This window comes from Porites lutea, chromosome 3, assembly GCF_958299795.1.
Source record: "Porites lutea chromosome 3, jaPorLute2.1, whole genome shotgun sequence".
Lineage (NCBI taxonomy): Eukaryota > Metazoa > Cnidaria > Anthozoa > Scleractinia > Poritidae > Porites > Porites lutea.
This window is the reverse complement of record NC_133203.1, coordinates 28,888,011-28,905,594: the sequence shown is the minus strand read 5'-3', so window position 1 is coordinate 28,905,594 and position 17,584 is coordinate 28,888,011. Positions and strand designations below refer to the sequence as shown.

Sequence of the window (17,584 nt, the reverse complement as noted above, 5' to 3'; positions counted from 1 at the left end):
TCACACAAAACTATGATTTTACTTTAGGTATCGTTAAATTGATAGATCATTTTTCTAGGGCTAGGCAGCCTAAGTGGTGTGAGGTGAACTTCTTTTCTTGTTGCGCGACGGATAAATCGTTTCTTTTTTCAAATCTAGGGACGAGATGATCGTAATAGCTGCCCTATTTTGTGCTTTACAATTTCAAACGGATGAGCTGCCTAACGGTAGGTTCAAACTCAATCAATGGCACTATTTACACTACTACAAGATGTCAGAGCCGTCTAGCATAAGGGAAAGACCAGTTAATTTTTGTGGGGAGGATGTAGTCCTAATAAGAGATTTTCCCTTGTGATAAAATATGATGGGAGTCTCCTTAAAAATTTCTATGAGCCGTTGCTGGTTTTGTATAAGGTGTCATTTTCCCATTAGTATTTTCCTCAGACCAGGCAACGCCTGTTGGTATTGTGTAACAAAAGGTATTAGAAGTTTTTCATGTGAGCGGATTAGTTTCTCTGTTGTGGGGCTGTTTCTCTTCACCTCATCTTGAGCTTCACACTCGTTTTGCACTTCAGCACACTAAGACAAATGAAGAAAGTATCCTTCCAAAGAAAATATCAAAGCAAAGGACCAAAAGAGAGGATTTTTCCAATTGAGAGGAAAAAAAGAGAAGAATCCCCCACTGGGACGGAGGAAAGAGAAGATGCCCCCACTGAGAGGGAGGAAAGAGATGATGCCCCAATTGGGGGGGAATGACAGAGAGCAAGGGCAGAGGACAAATAGATCCCCCACTGATTTACCATTAAAGATATTAGCCAGAAGAAGAAGGAAACGATGTTTCAACTGCAGTCGAACTGGCCATTTGGCCAGAGAATACCCGTCGTCAAGACTGCGGGCAAAAAGGAACATTTGTAATTGGGTGCAAAACTTTTTGAACAACTTATGCTAAAAGAAGTTTCCCAATTTTCTTTGAATAGCTGCAAGTGAACGACCCTCAGGTCAAGGACTTTGTGGAGGAACTTATTAGCTACCTTCGAGAATCGATTGGGGGAAATGGACCAGGTAATATGTCGTTTTTATTTCACTATGGTAGTTTGTGCAATCGATTTTCTAATGTAACACCAAACATGATTGCCGTATTAGTTTTAATTCCCATTTTACCTTTCAAATAAACCCGGAAATGGATCCTTTTGAGAGGTGGTAAGTAATAACTAGCGCTGACACTAAATCAACAGAGTTCGGTTTCACACAAAACTATGATTTTACTTTAGGTATCGTTAAATTGATAGATCATTTTTCTAGGGCTAGGCAGCCTAAGTGGTGTGAGGTGAACTTCTTTTCTTGTTGCGCGATGGATAAATCGTTTCTTTTTTTAAGTGTAGGGACGAGATGATCGTAATAGCCACCCTATTTTGTCCTTTACAATTTCAAACGGATGAGCTGGCTAACGGTAGGTTCAAACTCAATCAATGGCAGTATTTACACTACTACAAGATGTCAGAGCTGTCTAGCATAAGGGACAGACCAGTTAATTTTTGTGGGGAGGATGTAGTCCTAATAAGAGATTTTCCCTTGTGATAAAATATGATGGGAGTCTCCTTAAAGATTTCTCTTGGCCGTTGCTGGTTTTGTATAAGGTGTCATTTTCCCATTAGTATTTTCCTCAGGCCAGGCAACGCCTGTTAGTGTTGTGTAACAAAAGGTATTAGAAGTTTTTCACGTGAGCGGATTAGTTTCTCTGTTGTGGGGCTGTTTCTCTTCCCCTCATCTTGAGCTTCACACTCGTTTTGCACTTCAGCACACTAAGACAAATGAAGAAAGTATCCTTCCAAAGAAAATATCAAAGCAAAGGACCAAAAGAGAGGATTTTTCCAATTGAGAGGAAAAAAAGAGAAGAATCCCCCACTGGGACAGAGGAAAGAGAAGATGCCCCCACTGAGAGGGAGGAAAGAGATGATGCCCCAATTAGGGGGGAATGACAGAGAGCAAGGGCAGAGGACAAATAGATCCCCCACTGATTTACCATTAGAGATATTAGCCAGAAGAAGAAGGAAACGATGTTTCAACTGCAGTGGAACTGCCCATTTGGCCAGAGAATACCCGTCGTCAAGACTGCGGGCAAAAAGGAACATTTGTAATTGGGTGCAAAAATTTTTGAACAACTTATGCTAAAAGAAGTTTCCTAATTTTTCTTTGAATAGCTGCAAGTGAACGACCCTCAGGTCAAGGACTTTGTGGAGGAACTTATTAGCTACCTTCCAAAATCGATTGGGGGAAATGGACGAGGTAATATGTCGTTTTTATTTCACTATGGTAGTTTGTGCAATCGATTTTCTAATGTAACACTAAACATGATTGCCGTATTAGTTTTAATTCCCATTTTACCTTTCAAATAAACCCGGAAATGGATCCTTTTGAGAGGTGGTAAGTAATAACTAGCGCTGACACTAAATCAACAGAGTTCGGTTTCACACAAAACTATGATTTAACTTTAGGTATCGTTAAATTGATAGATGATTTTTCTAGGGCTAGGCAGCCTAAGTGGTGTGAGGTGAACTTCTTTTCTCGTTGCGCGACGGATAAATCGTTTCCTTTTTCAAATCTAGGGACCAGATGATTGTAATAGCTGCCTATTTGGTGCTTTACGATTTTAAACGGATGAGCCAGCTAACGGTAGGTTCAAAATTAATCAATCAAACTCATTCTACTACAAGATGTCAGAGCCGTCTAACATAAGGGACGGACCAGTCAATTTTGTGGGGAGGAGGTAGTCCTAATAAGAGATTTTCCCCCGTGATAAAATATGATGGGAGTCTCCTTAAAGATTTCTCTTGGCCGTTGCTGGTTTTGTATAAGGTGTCATTTTCCCATTAGTATTTTCCTCAGGCCAGGCAACGCCTGTTGGTATTGTGTAACAAAAGGTATTAGAAGTTTTTCACGTGAGCGGATTAGTTTCTCTGTTGTGGGGCTGTTTCTCTTCCCTTCATCTTGAGCTTCGCACTCGTTTTGCACTTCAGCACACTAAGACAAATGAAGAAAGTATCCTTCCAAAGAAAATATCAAAGCAAAGGACCAAAAGAGAGGATTTTTCCAATTGAGAGGAAGGAAAGAGAAGATTCCCCCACTGAGAGGGAGAAAGGAGATGATGCCCCAACTGGGGGGAATGACAGAGAGCAAGGGCAGAGGACAAATAGATCCCCCACTGATTTACCATTAAAGATATTAGCCAGAACAAGAAGCAGACGATGTTTCAACTGCAGTGGAACTGGCCATTTGGCCAGAGAATACCCGTCGTCAAGACTGCGGGCAAAAAGGAACATTCGTAATTGGGTGCAAAACTTTTTGAACAACTTATGCTAAAAGAAGTTTCCTAATTTTTCTTTCAATAGCTGCAAGTGAACGACCCTCAGGTCAAGGACTTTGTGGAGGAACTTATTAGCTACCTTCCAAAATCGATTAGGGGAAATGGACCAGGTAATATGTCGTTTTTAATTCACTATGGTAGTTTGTGCAATCGATTTTCTAATGTAACACTAAACATGATTGCCGTATTAGTTTTAATTCCCATTTTACCTTTCAAATAAACCCGGAAATGGATCCTTTTGAGAGGTGGTAAGTAATAACTAGCGCTGACACTAAATCAACAGAGTTCGGTTTCACACAAAACTATGATTTTACTTTAGGTATCGTTAAATTGATAGATCATTTTTCTAGGGCTAGGCAGCCTAAGTGGTGTGAGGTGAACTTCTTTTCTCGTTGCGCGACGGACAAATTGTTTCTTTTTTCAAATCTAGGGACGAGATGATCGTAATAGCCGCCCTATTTTGTCCTTTACAATTTCAAACGGATGAGCTGGCTAACAGTAGGTTCAAACTCAATCAATGGCAGTATTTACACTACTACAAGATGTCAGAGCCGTCTAGCATAAGGGAAAGACCAGTTAATTTTTGTGGGGAGGATGTAGTCCTAATAAGAGATTTTCCCTTGTGATAAAATATGATGGGAGTCTCCTTAAAAATTTCTCTGAGCCGTTGCTGGTTTTGTATAAGGTGTCATTTTCCCATTAGTATTTTCCTCAGGCCAGGCAACGCCTGTTGGTATTCTGTAACAAAAGGTATTAGAAGTTTTTCACGTGAGCGGATTAGTTTCTCTGTTGTGGGGCTGTTTCTCTTCCCCTCATCTTGAGCTTCGCACTCGTTTTGCACTTCAGCACACTAAGACAAATGAAGAAAGTATCCATTGAGACTAAGAAAGCGTTACTAGGCACCCTAGTGTTTTCGATAAATCTTATAAAATGTGTCGTATCTTTAAGATACGAGTCTTGTATTTGTGCTATTGGGTGAAGTAGCTTGTCTACAAATGATGAGAGGCGTTCTGTGGGGCCATCGCACCCCGAAATGATAGGTCTTCCAACTAAAGTCGGTTTGTGTATTTTTGTGAGAGTGTAGAATACTGGAATTCGTGGCGGATCTGGTGTCTGGTTAAACCATTTTACTGTCATTTCGTCAATGAAACCTTCGTTATGTAGAGTGTTAATGAGGTGTTTAACTCTCTGGGATGTGTCCTTAACCATTGGTTTTTCCAGAGGTTGATAGTTGTTTCTATCATCCAACTGTTTTTGTCCCTCATTTATTTCGTTCTCTCTTTTCATTATGACGGTTGTTGTGCCTTTTAATATTTTTAGACATGACCCCGTCCTGCGACGTGCCAGACAATCAGAATTTGAACATGTACAATGATACAAAAGAAGTAAATGTACCCAGTACATACGAATATTCAGATCTTCATCTTTGGAAATGTTGAATAGTAATATTTACTTATAAAGTCTATGTACTTTTCAGAGAGGACAATAACCTACATTGTTCAAATACTGACGAGAAAGCCTTCTATAGAAACACAACTGTATGTCGGATCGAAATTGCAAAAGACTCACGTCATTGGCCAGAATCTATGGACCAATAGAAAAACAGGCGCGCATTTTCGATCCGTTAAGCGTTATATAAACGGCTGTAACCTCTTTACGTTACCACTATCCATGAGATATACCTCTAGCAACTGACGAGATTCCCTAGTAGAATCGAAAATGCAGTCTTGCTTCAGCTTTTACATCTACATATGGAATATTCAATTCTCACCAAAGACGGTCAACTTAGACCACCTCAGCCAGAAGAAACAGATGAGTCTCCAATGGACGCTGAAGAGGAAAATCTACTCCTTGACGAGACAGAAGGTGAAGGAAACGAAAGCGCTATTACTGACGACTCTGAAACTATACCTGACTCTCAACCTACCCGCCAGAAGACAACAAGAGTTCCTAGAGAACAGTACCATAACGATAGAAAACGAAAACGGGACCAATCTAACGATCAGACCCATAATGTCAAAACACCACGCAGAGCCGCCGAAGCCGCCTCCTTAGAGACAAAGATTGAAAAATCAGAGACAGCCATCACGAAACTGAGAAAACACATGAAGGACAGAACATGTCCAAAGAGACTAAGGTACAACGTGCGTGCAAATATCACGCCAGACGAAGAATTTAAACGAGAAATAGGCTCGATTAGAAAAACTGCCGAACAAGAGTTCATTCACTCGTTAGCAAAGTTTCACCAAAGACGCATTGATCGTCTTCAGAACAAACGAAAAAAGGTTGAGGAGGATAAGCCTCACTTCAGGAAAGCGACCAATGTTGTTCAAACTAGAGAGCATAAGACGCCATCGGCGACTAGAGAAGACAATGTAATGAAAAGCACTGATGTAATTAAGTTAGCATCAGACCTCCAAGCTAAGTTCGACAAGTTCTCACAAATGATGTCAAAGTTTACTGATATTGAGAATAAACAAAGTGAATCGTATCCCAGTGTTCTCTCTGTTTCTAACAAGGGAAAAGAGAAGGGGATAAATAGTAAAACACTCACTGAAAGAAATCACAGGAGAAGAAAGCGGAAAAATGTCAAACACATTAAGCTATATAACGAAGCCATAGAGACACGCAAAAAACACATTAAGAACCTCTCAGACACAGAACTAACAACAGAGCAGATCAATTTACTCTCTCGGGGTTTGAAATTCATTCCAACTCCTGTCATGAAAGAAAACCAGATAAGGAGCCAACTAATTTCAGACTTTAACCAATTTGCCAGAAGGATGCGCCTCAAATACATTTATCATGGCAAAGATACTGTACCACACCCCTTCCATGTGAAGTCTAGTTGGATTCCCCCAGTTCAACGGTCAGTTGCTCTAGAATCCTATTTAGAGGAAGTCAAACTACGGCTAACAGAAGTGCCACTAAATAAACCTAAAAACAATCTGCCGCCTGGGGAGCGCCGAGCGCTCCGTGAACTTATTCAAAACAAAGAAATAATCCTTAAGAAAGCAGATAAAGGCACAACAACCGTCATAATGAAAAGAGAGAACAAAATAAATGAGGGACAAAAACAGTTGGATGATAGAAACAACTATCAACCTTTGGAAAAACCAATGGTTAAGGACACATCCCAGAGAGTTAAACACCTCATTAACACTCTACATAACGAAGGTTTCATTGACGAAATGACAGTAAAAGAAATAATCCTTAAGAAAGCAGATAAAGGCACAACAACCGTCATAATGAAAAGAGAGAACAAAATAAATGAGAGACAAAAACAGTTGGATGATAGAAACAACTATCAACCTTTGGAAAAACCAATGGTTAAGGACACATCCCAGAGAGTTAAACACCTCATTAACACTCTACATAACGAAGGTTTCATTGACGAAATGACAGTAAAATGGTTTAACCAGACACCAGATCCGCCACGAATTCCAGTATTCTACACTCTCACAAAAATACACAAACTGACTTTAGTTGGAAGACCTATCATTTCGGGGTGCGATGGCCCCACAGAACGCCTCTCATCATTTGTAGACAAGCTACTTCAGCCAATAGCACAAATACAAGACTCGTATCTTAAAGATACGACACATTTTATAAGATTTATTGAAAACACTAGGGTGCCTAGTAACGCTTTCTTAGTCTCAATGGATGTCACCAGCCTTTACACGAATATCCCACAGGAGGAAGGAATTACTATAGTATGCAACGCATACGAAAAATTTCATGACAAAAACCCTCCTATAGCTACACACCTGCTTAAAGAAATGCTCAGTCTTATCCTTAAAGAGAACTCTTTCCATTTCAATGGGAAAGACTATCTCCAGACTCACGGAACTGCTATGGGCACGAAAATGGCAGTAGCTTTTGCCAACATTTTTATGGCAACAATAGAAAAGGAGATCTTAAAACAAAGCAGAAGGAAACCACTAACGTGGAAAAGGTTTATTGACGACATATTCTCTTTGTGGGACACAAACAAAGAAGATATAGATCTTTTCATTGAGCAAGCCAATTCTTTTCATCCTACAATCAAGTTCACTGCTGAAATATCACAAATTGAAACCACATTCTTGGACACGACAGTCTATAAGGGAGAGAGATTTGAGAAAGAAAGAATTCTCGATGTGCGCACACATTTTAAATCTACTGAAACGTTTCAGTACACTAACTTTAACAGTTGCCACCCACCAGGCGTTAAAAAAGGTTTTGTCAAAGGAGAGGCTCTTAGACTTCTAAGAACTAACTCTTCTAAAGTCCTATTTGACAAGAATATTAAAAACTTTAAAACACGCCTTATCTCGAGAGGCTACCCAGAGAGTATGGTAGAAAAGATCCTCTCAGAAGTTAAATATGCAGATAGAGCGACAGCTCTGACACAAAAACAGAAAGCGCAAAAAATACTTTTACCCTTTGTCACGCAATTTCAACTGTCATTACAAGGTTTGAAAAACATACTAATGGAAAAATGGCATTTAATAGAAAACCAGCCACTACTCAGAGAGATATTAAAGGAACCGCCCTTGATCTCTTATAGAAAAGGAAACTCGCTTAAAGACATGCTTGTTAAAGCAAAACTGTAAAGGCTTATAACAACACAACGGTCACACAGCAGGAGCCGCGCAGGTCTGTCAACCCCATTTTACCATAATGCGCCGATTGGGGGGAATGACAGAGAGCAAGGGCAGAGGACAAATAGATCCCCCACTGATTTACCATTAAAGATATTAGCCAGAAGAAGAAGCAAACGATGTTTCAACTGCAGTGGAACTGGCCATTTGGCCAGAGAATACTCGTCGTCAAGACTGCGGGCAAAAAGGAACATTCGAAATTGGGTGCAAAACTTTTTGAACAACTTATGCTAAAGGAAGTTTCCTAATTTTTCTTTCAATAGCTGCAAGTGAACGACCCTCAGGTCAAGGACTCTGTGGAGGAACTTATTAGCTACCTCCAAAATCGATTGGAGGAAATGGACCAGGTAATATGTCGTTTTTAATTCACTATGGTAGTTTGTGCAATCGATTTTCTAATGTAACACTAAACATGATTGCCGTATTAGTTTTAATTCCCATTTTACCTTTCAAATAAACCCGGAAATGGATCCTTTTGAGAGGTGGTAAGTAATAACTAGCAGTGACACTAAATCAACAGAGTTCGGTTTCACACAAAACTATGATTTTACTTTAGGTATCGTTAAATTGATAGATCATTTTTCTAGGGCTAGGCAGCCTAAGTGGTGTGAGGTGAACTTCTTTTCTCGTTGCGCGACGGATAAATCGTTCCTTTTTTTAAGTCTAGGGACGAGATGATCGTAATAGCCGCCCTATTTTGTCCTTTACAATTTCAAACGGATGAGCTGGCTAACGGTAGGTTCAAACTCAATCAATGGCAGTATTTACACTACTACAAGATGTCAGAGCCGTCCAGCATAAGGGACAGACCAGTTAATTTTTGTGGGGAGGATGTAGTCCTAATAAGAGATTTTCCCTTGTGATAAAATATGATGGGAGTCTCCTTAAAAATTTCTCTGAGCCGTTCCTGGTTTTGTATAAGGTGTCATTTTCCCATTAGTATTTTCCTCAGGCCAGGCAACGCCTGTTGGTATTCTGTAACAAAAGGTATTAGAAGTTTTTCATGTGAGCGGATTAGTTTCTCTGTTGTGGGGCTGTTTCTCTTCCCCTCATCTTGAGCTTCGCACTCGTTTTCCACTTCAGCACACTAAGACAAATGAAGAAAGTATCCTTCCAAAGAAAATATCAAAGCAAAGGACCAAAAGAGAGGATTTTTCCAATTGAGAGGAAGGAAAGAGAAGATTCCCCCGCTGGGACGGAGGAAAGAGAAGATGCCCCCACTGAGAGGGAGAAAGGAGATGATGCCCCAACTGGGGGGAATGACAGAGAGCAAGGGCAGAGGACAAATAGATCCCCCACTGATTTACCATTAAAGATGTTAGCCAGAAGAAGAAGCAGACGATGTTTCAACTGCAGTGGAACTGGCCATTTGGCCAGAGAATACCCATCGTCAAGACTGCGGGCAAAAAGGAACATTTGTAATTGGGTGCAAAACTTTTTGAACAACTTATGCTAAAAGAAGTTTCCTAATTTTTCTTTCAATAGCTGCAAGTGAAGGACCCTCAGGTCAAGGACTTTGTGGAGGAACTTATTAGCTACCTCCAAAATCGATTGGGGGAAATGGACCAGGTAATATGTCGTTTTTATTTCACTATGGTAGTTTGTGCAATCGATTTTCTAATGTAACACCAAACATGATTGCCGTATTAGTTTTAATTCCCATTTTACCTTTCAAATAAACCCGGAAATGGATCCTTTTGAGAGGTAGTAAGTAATAACTAGCGCTGACACTAAATTAACAGAGTTCGGTTTCACACAAAACTATGATTTTACTTTAGGTATCGTTAAATTGATAGATCATTTTTCTAGGGCTAGGCAGGCTAAGTGGTGTGAGGTGAACTTCTTTTCTTGTTGTGCGACGGATAAATCGTTTCTTTTTTCAAATCTAGGGACCAGATGATTGTAATAGCTGCCTATTTGGTGCTTTACGATTTTAAACGGATGAGCCAGCTAACGGTAGGTTCAAAATTAATCAATCAAACTCATTCTACTACAAGATGTCAGAGCCGTCTAACATAAGGGACGGACCAGTCAATTTTGTGGGGAGGAGGTAGTCCCAATAAGAGATTTTCCCCCGTGATAAAATATGATGGGAGTCTCCTTAAAGATTTCTCTTGGCCGTTGCTGGTTTTGTATAAGGTGTCATTTCCCCATAAGTATTCTCTTCAGGCCAGGCAACACCTGTTGTGTAACAAAAGGTATTAAAAGTTTTTTAAGTGAGCGGATTAGTTTCTCTGTTGTGGGGCTGTTTTTCTTCTCCTTGTCTTGCTCTTCGCACTTGTTTCGTACTTCACGCACACTGAGAAAACTGAAGAAAGTATCCTTTTAAAGAAAATACGAAAGAAAGGGACGAAAGAGAGGATGCCTTCATTGGGAGGGAGGAAAGAGAAGATTCCCCCACTGGGATGGAGCAAAGAGAAGATGCCCCCACTGAGAGGGAGGAAAGAGATGATGCCCCAATTGGGGGGAATGACAGAGAGCAAGGGCAGAGGACAAATAGATCCCCCACTGATTTACCATTAAAGATATTAGCCAGAAGAAGAAGCAAACGATGCTTCAACTGCAGTGGAACTGGCCATTTGGCCAGAGAATACCCGTCGTCAAGACTGCGGGCAAAAAGGAACATTCGAAATTGGGTGCAAAAATTTTTGAACAACTTATGCTAAAAGAAGTTTCCTAATTTTTCTTTCAATAGCTGCAAGTGAACGACCCTCAGGTCAAGGACTTTGTGGAGGAACTTATTAGCTACCTCCAAAATTGATTAGGGGAAATGGACCAGGTAATATGTCGTTTTTAATTCACTATGGTAGTTTGTGCAATCGATTTTCTAATGTAAGACGAAACATGATTGCCGTATTAGTTTTAATTTCCATTTTACCTTTCAAATAAACCCGGAAATGGATCCTTTTGAGAGGTGGTAAGTAATAACTAGCGCTGACACTAAATCAACAGAGTTCCGTTTCACACAAAACTATGATTTTACTTTAGGTATCGTTAAATTGATAGATCATTTTTCTAGGGCTAGGCAGCCTAAGTGGTGTGAGGTGAACTTCTTTTCTTGTTGCACGACGGATAAATCGTTTCTTTTTTCAAATCTAGGGACGAGATGATCATAATAGCTGCCCTATTTGGTGCTTTACAATTTCAAACGGATGAGCTGGCTAACGGTAGGTTCAACTCAATCAATGGCACTATTTACACTACTACAAGATGTCAGAGCCGTCTAGCATAAGGGAAAGACCCGTTAATTTTTGTGGGGAGGATGTAGTCCTAATAAGAGATTTTCCCTTGTGATAAAATATGATGGGAATCTCCTTAAAAATTTCTATGAGCCGTTGCTGGTTTTGTATAAGGTGTCATTTTCCCATTAGTATTTTCCTCAGACCAGGCAACGCCTGTTGGTATTGTGTAACAAAAGGTATTAGAAGTTTTTCACGTGAGCGGATTAGTTTCTCTGTTGTGGGGCTGTTTCTCTTCACCTCATCTTGAGCTTCACACTCGTTTTGCACTTCAGCACACTAAGACAAATGAAGAAAGTATCCTTCCAAAGAAAATATCAAAGCAAAGGACCAAAAGAGAGGATTTTTCCAATTGAGAGGAAAAAAAGAGAAGAATCCCCCACTGGGACGGAGGAAAGAGAAGATGCCCCCACGGAGAGGGAGGAAAGAGATGATGCCCCAATTGTGGGGGAATGACAGAGAGCAAGGGCAGAGGACAAATAGATCCCCCACTGATTTACCATTAAAGATATTAGCCAGAAGAAGAAGCAAACGATGTTTCAACTGCAGTGGAACTGGCCATTTGGCCAGAGAATACCCGTCGTCAAGACTGCGGGCAAAAAGGAACATTTGTAATTGTGTGCAAAACTTTTTGAACAACTTATGCTAAAAGAAGTTTCACAATTTTTCTTTGAATAGCTGCAAGTGAACGACCCTCAGGTCAAGGACTTTGTGGAGGAACTTATTAGCTACCTTCCAAAATCGATTGGGGGAAATGGACCAGGTAATATGTCGTTTTTATTTCACTATGGTAGTTTGTGCAATCGATTTTCTAATGTAACACTAAACATGATTGCCGTATTAGTTTTAATTCCCATTTTACCTTTCAAATAAACCCGGAAATGGATCCTTTTGAGAGGTGGTAAGTAATAACTAGCGCTGACACTAAATCAACAGAGTTCGGTTTCACACAAAACTATGATTTTACTTTAGGTATCGTTAAATTGATAGATCATTTTTCTAGGGCTAGGCAGCCTAAGTGGTTTTAGGTGAACTTCTTTTCTCGTTGCGCGACGGATAAATTGTTTCTTTTTTCAAATCTAGGGACGAGATGATCGTAATAGCCGCCCTATTTTGTCCTTTACAATTTCAAACGGATGAGCTGGCTAACGGTAGGTTCAAACTCAATCAATGGCAGTATTTACACTACTACAAGATGTCAGAGCCGTCTAGCATAAGGGACAGACCAGTTAATTTTTGTGGGGAGGATGTAGTCCTAATAAGAGATTTTCCCTTGTGATAAAATATGATGGGAGTCTCCTTAAAAATTTCTCTGAGCCGTTGCTGGTTTTGTATAAGGTGTCATTTTCCCATTAGTATTTTCCTCAGGCCAGGCAACGCCTGTTGGTATTCTGTAACAAAAGGTATTAGAAGTTTTTCACGTGAGCGGATTAGTTTCTCTGTTGTGGGGCTGTTTCTCTTCCCCTCATCTTGAGCTTCGCACTCGTTTTGCACTTCAGCACACTAAGACAAATGAAGAAAGTATCCTTCCAAAGAAAATATCAAAGCAAAGGACCAAAAGAGAGGATTTTTCCAATTGAGAGGAAGGAAAGAGAAGATTCCCCCACTGGGACAGAGGAAAGAGAAGATTCCCCCACTGAGAGGGAGAAAGGAGATGATGCCCCAGCTGGGGGGAATGACAGAGAGCAAGGGCAGAGGACAAATAGATCCCCCACTGATTTACCATTAAAGATATTAGCCAGAAGAAGAAGCAAACGATGTTTCAACTGCAGTGGAACTGGCCATTTGGCCAGAGAATACCCGTCGTCAAGACTGCAGGCAAAAGGAACATTCGTAATTGGGTGCAAAACTTTTTGAACAACTTATGCTAAAAGAAGTTTCCTAATTTTTCTTTGAATAGCTGCAAGTGAACGACCCTCAGGTCACTATGGTAGTTTGTGCAATCGATTTTCTAATGTAACAGCAAACATGATTGCCGTATTAGTTTTAATTCCCATTTTACCTTTCAAATAAACCCGGAAATGGATCCTTTTGAGAGGTGGTAAGTTATCAGCGCACTAGCGTTGATAACTAATCTTTCAAAGCGTCTGGACTCGATTGAATCGTCACAGCAATTGATCAGCGATAAATACAATTCTGTTTTGAAGTCAATGCAGTCGATCAAGAAACAGATAAATGATCTTAACAACTGGTGCGAAGCCGAAGATAACAAAATCAACCATCTTAATGGCTCAGTCTACGATGCTGAAGCAGCCATAGACTCCATCCAACAGTACCTGACGAGAGACTGCCTTGAAATTTCAGGAATCTCAATATTGTCTTTGGATTCTCAAGCAAATCTAACACAAGAAATGAATGGGCCAGCTCATCATGTAACAATCGACAAGCAAGACATTTCGATCACCCACCAATTGCCCTATACCAAGGGTAAGACGGACAGATTTATTGTCAAATTCGTCCGTAGAGAAAAGTAAGTCGAATTCTACAAGTCATGCGAGCACCTCGGTGGGAAAAAAGCAAGCGTGCTTCCATCCGTGGCTTGTGAGATGGGGAAAAGCATCCACCAAGACTGCTATGTACATTAACGAATCCTTAAGCCAGTATCATAGTGAACTCTTTGGAAGGGTAGACAAATTCAAGAAAGACAACAAGTACGAATTCCTATGGATGAATAATGGTAAGATCTATCTACGTAAACATGAGACCTCACAGACATTTACATTTACAACATTTGAAGAATTCGAAGACTTCATTGCTACATCACAATGAAACTTTCATATCTGGTTAGTCCTCCTTGAAAACAACTTAGTAGTTATTTAATAATGGCTTCTTAAAATGTTTGAATACCTCCATTTAATGATTTAGATGAAAGAGAATTTAGATTTGTACTTGGATCTGGTAATGTCAATGACTTCATCAACTCTGGTGTTGATTTGTGCAAAATCAATTAAAGACGATGATGACTCAGTAATAAGAGTTGGTTCTGTTATAAGCTGCTGTAGCCCATATATATCAGAAATTTCACAAAGTAAACGTGTACTAGAGTCAAAATGGGCAGAGGCCATATTGCAATTCAAGTCACCCATCAGATAATATTCAAGATCGAGAGTCTAATTTTCCGATAAGGGTCTCATATTTCAGGACTTAAGAACTGCTGGAAAAGACTTATGCACCAAATCGAATTATAATATTATCAAACCTTTTTTTCTGTTTTGTAAAAGGCAATGTTATCCTTCTATTAGATAATTATTGATTTAATAATTTTATCAATTAATGAGGGCACCAGTGCAATGCGTGTTCATGTTCACACCACAAACGCCAACAAAAAATCGCAGACAGCAACCAGAAGGCGGATGTCATGAAGGGACAATGAAAGAGAAACAGAAAAAACATGGCAAGTACATTTTCTTAAAAGGCAAATAAATAACTTTTTTTATTTTCTATAATCTCTTGTGGAAAAATTGGAACAAGAAAGGAATAGTGTGCTTCATTCACAAATGCAGAATCGACTGAGAGAGGCATTTCTGCTTTCTATTTCAACACCTGTTGCAAAAAATATATATATTATTTTATACATACTTCATAGAAGAGTTAGTGGGAATAATATACAGGAAGAATGCTTTTAGCATTACATCATGTTCTGCAACTCAATCATGTTTATGCTCGGTATGAGTAGTGCATGTATGTTTATTAACTTTGGGTTACTTGCTGGCTCCTGGCTAAGTCTTGTTCTTTATTTTTCTTTCAGAACAAAAATAAAGGGCCCAAGCTCTGAGGGAGTCCACCAGCATCAGCCAGTCAAACAAGGACAAGTACCTTGCATGTATGTCCATTCCGTATACGTCCTAAGAGGAGTCTTTGTCTGAACCTGAATCAGGAAGACATGATGGCAATTCCTCAGGTTCAGATGAGGACCTCCCAAACAGGAAAAAAATCTGTGTGAGACCACTTCTCTGGCGAAGCACAGAGGTGAATGGGTTAATGGCTCGGTTGGACCGCAAAGTCACCTGATGTCGAAGCCAACGGAGTGCGAGTACGGTTATAGAACACACAGTGGGACCAGAATCAAACTGAGAAGCAACAGATGATGCTCCCGAGTTTGCTCTTGCACCCACCACTTAGAAAAAGGAACTAAATCATAAACATACAGATAATTTTGCTATTAAGCTAATTTTTAAGCATTTCGACCCTGGGAAAGTCTGCATGAAAAAACAACAAAAAAGAAATTTCATTTGAAGAACATTTAGAAAAGAAGACATTTTAGATATTTACAAAATAACAATAACACACAAGTAAAAGTTGGCAAGCATCATGATTAGGTTCCTTTTTAGTAAAGTTTCTCTAATCATGTTACTTGCTAATCATGTTACTTGATAGACATTCCACAATTTTTTTCATTTCAATAGAGGAATAAGTAAACATCCTTTGACACTCAAGGGAAGGAGCCATGTTAAAACTAGATAAATTACCATTTTAAAAAAGATTTGTCACAATCCAATGAAGACCAAATGACCAAATGACAGCAGCCAATAAGTCAAAGAAACAGAAGAGGTGGTACCTTTGCATTTTCCTGAAGATGGTCCTTCTAAGCATTTTCAATGCTGACATTCTCGAGGGGTTCAAGCGCCCAAAAACTCCAAGAGGAAGAAGGAAAAGGGATCTGTTGTCTTTCAAGGAAGACCTTTGTGTGCAGTTGGTTGGCAACTTCCCACAGCAACACAAATCAACTGCCTCTAACAACAGAAAGAGGAGTGCGGACACACCAATGCCTGAACGTCTCAGTAATGTTGGAATCCATTTTCCCTTCGAAGGGGAGGGCAAGAATTATGGTTGTGTGGTCTGTGAAAGAAAGCACTTCTCTTCAAAGAAAGCAACTCCTGACAACCCCTCTCCAAGACACAAGACAACTTTCAAGTGCAGCCAGTGCAATGTTTACTTGTGCATTGGAGAAGGAGGATCAAATTGTTACTATGACTACCATACTACAGAAAACTTTGCTAGCTAGGGACAATAAATGAACGGCACTACATCAGTAACTCAATAGAAGAACAGCTTTTATTTCAGAATTCATTTGTTACAGAAACAAAAACTATTTCTAAGTGCTAGTAAGAACTCACAAATCAATGGGTAAATTTAACGCTTTTCTACTCAAAACATGTTGCGCAATGACAACATGACTATTTTGCAAATGAAGTCGGGTGAGTTTTAGTGTAAAAATATGACTTTTGTTGTAAGATAAATTGCTTTTTTCATCTAAGGTTGTCCTATGAAAAGCATTTTTTCGTCCTCTAAAAGATTACCTGTGTAACACACATTATTTATTTGACATTTGTTTTTCAGAAGGTAAGAGGCACGATTCAGGCATGTTGGCTGATTCCGGGCTTCTTCGGGATCTAGAGGCTTACGCGTTTTCACCAGCAGGCTTACCAATGTGCATATATGGAGATCCAGCCTATCCACTTAGAGTCCACCTGCAAGACTCTTTCCGGAACCCTCATCTCACTCCTTTAACGGAAGCATTCAATGCTTCCATGAGCTCTGTAAGGATTTCAGTGGAGTGGCTCTTTGGAGATGTTATAAACTATGGCAAGTTTTTGGATTTTAAGAAGAATTTAAAAATTGGCATGAGCAGCATTGGCAAATTGTATATTGTCTGTGCAGTACTGCACAATGCCCGCACCTGTCTCTATGGCAATAAGACCTCATCATTTTTCGAGCTTGAGCCCCCCACCCTCGAGGAATACTTTGCTTAGAGGTAGAGAGAAATAGGGCCCTTTATAAGACAGCTTCAAATTTGCCTGACTGTTCCTGTGATTACCCTTGACCAGTTATAACCTTAATGTTAGAAACAAAGAAAAGAAGTAGCTTCCTTGGAATCACATTAAGAATAAGTAAGAATGGAAAGGGGGATTTAAATGTTGTTAAAAAGAGCACTAAAAGCTCTATTATGACCCTCTTCAGTTGTCACAGCATATGAGAAGTAACATTTCTTTGGAAATTGGAAAAAATTAAAATAAAAACCACCTGCAAATAATCAGTAATCACGTACATTAATTCAATGAAAAAGCTTAAACAGAGAAAAACAATGATGTCATAAATCCCCTTAACATCTCCCCTGTCAATTAAGTCCCCCCTCAAAAATAAGCCCCCTCCTTTTTAGGGAAAGAAAGTTATAAAGTCTACCCTCTTTTCTTAGCCCTCCCCACTCCCCCCAAAAGTGAATGGAAAAGATAAGACTCCGCAGGAGAGGCTTAATAGTTGATTATTTACAGTCTGTGTTAATATTACAAACTGTGATATAACCTTCGCCATGGGAGCAAGAGCTATTAAACAAGACATATGCAAACACTTTAATATCA

General features: G+C 39.7%; 1 protein-coding gene and 1 pseudogene across 1 annotated transcript; one reads left to right on the top strand and one right to left on the bottom strand.

The window, feature by feature from the left end:
• Positions 1–5,900: 5,900 nt before the first annotated feature.
• Positions 5,901–10,747, top strand: LOC140932114 (uncharacterized). The gene is made up of 5 exons (XM_073381764.1): positions 5,901–6,520; positions 6,728–7,680; positions 8,250–8,333; positions 9,472–9,555; positions 10,682–10,747. The coding sequence occupies exons 1-5, from the start codon at positions 6,067–6,069 to the stop codon at positions 10,745–10,747; spliced, it is 1,641 nt and encodes a 546-aa protein (XP_073237865.1). The 5' UTR covers positions 5,901–6,066.
• A 6,704-nt stretch (positions 10,748–17,451) lies between these two features.
• Positions 17,452–17,584, bottom strand: part of LOC140929566 (uncharacterized) — a 6,186-nt pseudogene continuing 6,053 nt past the window's right edge.